A 3,222-nucleotide genomic window follows, 5' to 3' on the forward strand; every position below is an offset into this window, starting at 1 on the left:
GCAGAGTGCCTTCGCCGTTCCTCCCGGCCCCTCCTGGAGAACAGCTCCAAGGTGCGATGCTTCTTGAAGCAGCACATCCCTGGCGTGGCCCTGGAGCGGCAGCGCTCCCTCAAGAAGTCTAAGAAGGAGAACGACGTCTCCCACACGCTACAGGAGGTGGCCCTGGCCCCAGAGAACCCCTCCAAATCCATCCTCAAGCGGCCCAAGGGCATCCTGAAGAAGAGAAACTCCTGTGAGCAGAAAGTGCCCGGCCCTGGTCCCCCACCAGCAGCACCCGCGGGAGAGGCAAGGGGTGAGGATGGCAAGGTGGCTGATGCAGGTCTCACCCGGATCCTGTCCTCTGGGATGCTGCCCTGCAGCACGGGTGACGAAGCAGTGCCCATGGCCATGCCCAAGAAGGGAATATTGAAAAAGCCCTCAACAAGGGAGTCAGGGTATTACTCGTCCCTGGAGTGCTGCGAGTCTGGAGATGTCCTGGATGCGGGGAGCTTGGACCTTGATGGGAACGTGTTTGCTGACACCCCCTGCCCGGAGCAGGGTCCCCCGGGCCTCCCTGCCCGCCGGAAAGGCATCCTCAAGCACAACAGCAAGTACTCCTCCAGCAGCACCGAGCCGGACAGCCCCCCTGGGCAGGGTTTCGGGGGCTTTGCTGGGGTGCCCCTGTCCCAGGTGCCCCGTGCCCGCCCATCCAGCGCTGTGAGCGAGGACAGCATCCTCTCCACGGAGTCCTTCGATCAGCTTGACCTGCCCGCCCGTGTCCCCCACGGTGGTGGGGGCATGCGGGGCTGCATCTCTGCTGACAGCCTCCTCCGGCTGGAAGAGGAGGAGGAGGAGGTGGAGGAAGGGCGCAGGCTGCGCCGCTGGACTGTAACCCATTGCCGGAGTCCCCTGGGAGAGAGCAGCTTGTCTCTGGCGGGCTGTGACAATGTCACCGAGGTCTACCGGCGCGCCGTCGCCATTGGCATGAAGCTGAGCTGAGGGCACCTCCTGGCAGGGCTCCCCGGGGTAGGGTGTGCTGGGGAGAGGGCCGAGCCCTCCTGCCTCGGGTCTACCGGTGCCAGGAGCCACGTCCCACCTATTTATTTTGCAGCCTTGTGCCCCTCGGGGAGGAGTACGGGTGCAGGTGGGGAGGGAGCTGTGGTGGCTGTGGGGTGTCGCTTGGGTGGACACCCCAGGACATTAAATGGACCAAAGCCCTGAGTGATCCAGCCACCACCTCTGGGGGGTCCCGGAGGCTCCTCACTGCTGTCCTCCCCTTGTAAACAGGTTCATCTCACTGCGGGGGGAGGGGGAAACCAAGGGGATGGGGGGATTTTTTTTTTCTTTGCACTGTTTTTTGGCTGCACAAGAGAACGGTTGGGGCGGGTGATATACCTCAAACGAGCTGGAGATGTTGCAGGGTGTGGGCGAGGGGCTGAAAGGTGCTGCCCTGGCTGCTGCCGGTGGGCTCGGCTCTCGGGGACATGCTGGCAATGGGGGTCCAACCACCCACACCCCAGCTCTTCCCTCTGCTGCGCTGAGAAATCCAACTGGATCTGGCCAAAACCCCCATCTGAGAACACGCTCTGATGCCAACAGCTTTTTTTTTTTTTATGTTGAAAGGAGGAAAAAAAAAGTGCCTTTGGTAAGGCACCGCTTCTTTATTTATTGCCTTTGTCCGACCTGATGTAAGACTTGAGCAGCACAGGATGGGTCTGGCTCCGTAACGGCCACCCAGATGTTTTTCAGAGGGGGGTGGGGGGTCTGTGCCGTTGTCTCACGTGCCGCACGTCGCAGCTCCGTTGCACTATTGCCCCATGTTCGCTGGCCTTTTCCCTTCCCCAGGGTATGTGTTTTCTCCTTCCTACCAAGTGGTCTTGAGAAAACCATTAAATTAAAAGCAAATGGTAGACACGAGTTGTTCTCTTGGTTGTTGTGCCTGCTGTAGCTGGGAGGGGGGTAGGGAAGAGTGATGGCGTGCTGCTGCCTCTAGCTGCCTGTACGGGCTGGTGGTTTGTGGCTCCCACTGGGACAGGGATTTGCATGGCAGTGAGGATGCTGGGATGGGGCTCAAACTGGTGCCTCCCCCCAGCGCTGCGTGGTGCTGAGCTGTGACTTGGCATATTCCTTACGTGGGGGCCCAGCATGCACAGAGGGTGATGGGCTGTAGTTTTTAAGGCTGAGCAGCTGTGTGACCCAGCGAGGGGGGCACTGGCTGGAGGCAGGATCTGCTGTTGGGGTCCCCTGGCACTGGTGCGGTGATGCTGCCTGGGCCGTGCCCCTGACCTAGAGGGGAATGGACAAGCAGAGCCAAGAATTTGAGGTAAGCTGCAATGGAGGTGAGTGGCTGCTGAGGATGGTATGGACCAGTTGGAGCAAGTCCAGAGGAGGCTGTGGAGATGCTCCGAGGGCTGGAGCCCCTCTGCCATGGGGACAGGCTGGGAGAGTTGGGGGGTTCAGCCTGGAGAAGGGAAGGCTCCAGGGAGACCTTAGAGCCCCTTCCAGTGCCTGGGGGGCTACAAGGAAGCTGGGGGGGGACGTTTCCAAGGTCAGGGAGTGACAGGACAAGGGGTAACGGGTTTAAACAGAAAGAGGGAGATTGAAATGGGACATCAGGAAGGAATTCTTCCTGGAGAGGGTGGGGAGGCACTGGGACAGGTTGTTCAGAGAAGCTGTGGATGCCCCATCCCTGGAAGTGTCCAAGGCCAGGCTGGATGAGGCTTGGAGCAACCTGGTTGAGTGGAAGGTGTCCCTGCCCACGGCAGGGGGTGGGACTGGGTGGGCTTTTAAGGTCCCTTCCAACCCAAACCATTCCATGACTTTGTGACAGACCTGTCCCCCTTCCCGTTGTGGGCAGCCCAGCTGTCCTGCTTTCATCAATGTTGGTGGTGTGTGGGTTTAGATTTGTGAAGTACCTGCAGGTCTTGACAGCAGGAGGTGTGTCACCTCCCTGGGGGGAGCTGCCCTCTCCTCTCCCAGTGCCTGCCCTTGCCTCCACCTGAGGAAGGGCTGGGTAAGACAGCCCCAGCAGCTGGAGCTCAGCTGTCTCCTCTCCAGCCCTTTCCCCCAGCATCATTTATCCTCTCCTCCTGCGACACTGAAACCAGTTTTATTGCTCTATAAAGCACTGTAACAATTTCCCATTTGCAGTTGCGTTAATGGGAGACATTTTGGGTCTCCTCCGCCCCCCTGTGAAGAGGCTGAGCTGCAGGGGCAGGGTGGCAGGGCTGCCTGCCAGGAATG

General features: G+C 59.9%; 1 protein-coding gene across 1 annotated transcript; it reads left to right on the top strand.

Moving 5' to 3' along the window:
• Positions 1 to 9: 9 nt before the first annotated feature.
• On the top strand, positions 10 to 978 carry LOC104509558 (NUAK family SNF1-like kinase 2; the record flags this gene model as incomplete). Its single annotated transcript, XM_010151534.1, has 1 exon — positions 10 to 978. A coding segment is annotated over one exon (969 nt), but the record flags the coding sequence as incomplete, so codon positions are not given.
• Positions 979 to 3,222: the final 2,244 nt, after the last annotated feature.

The sequence above is a fragment of the Eurypyga helias genome, unplaced genomic scaffold, assembly GCF_000690775.1.
Source record: "Eurypyga helias isolate BGI_N326 unplaced genomic scaffold, ASM69077v1 scaffold21475, whole genome shotgun sequence".
Lineage (NCBI taxonomy): Eukaryota > Metazoa > Chordata > Aves > Eurypygiformes > Eurypygidae > Eurypyga > Eurypyga helias.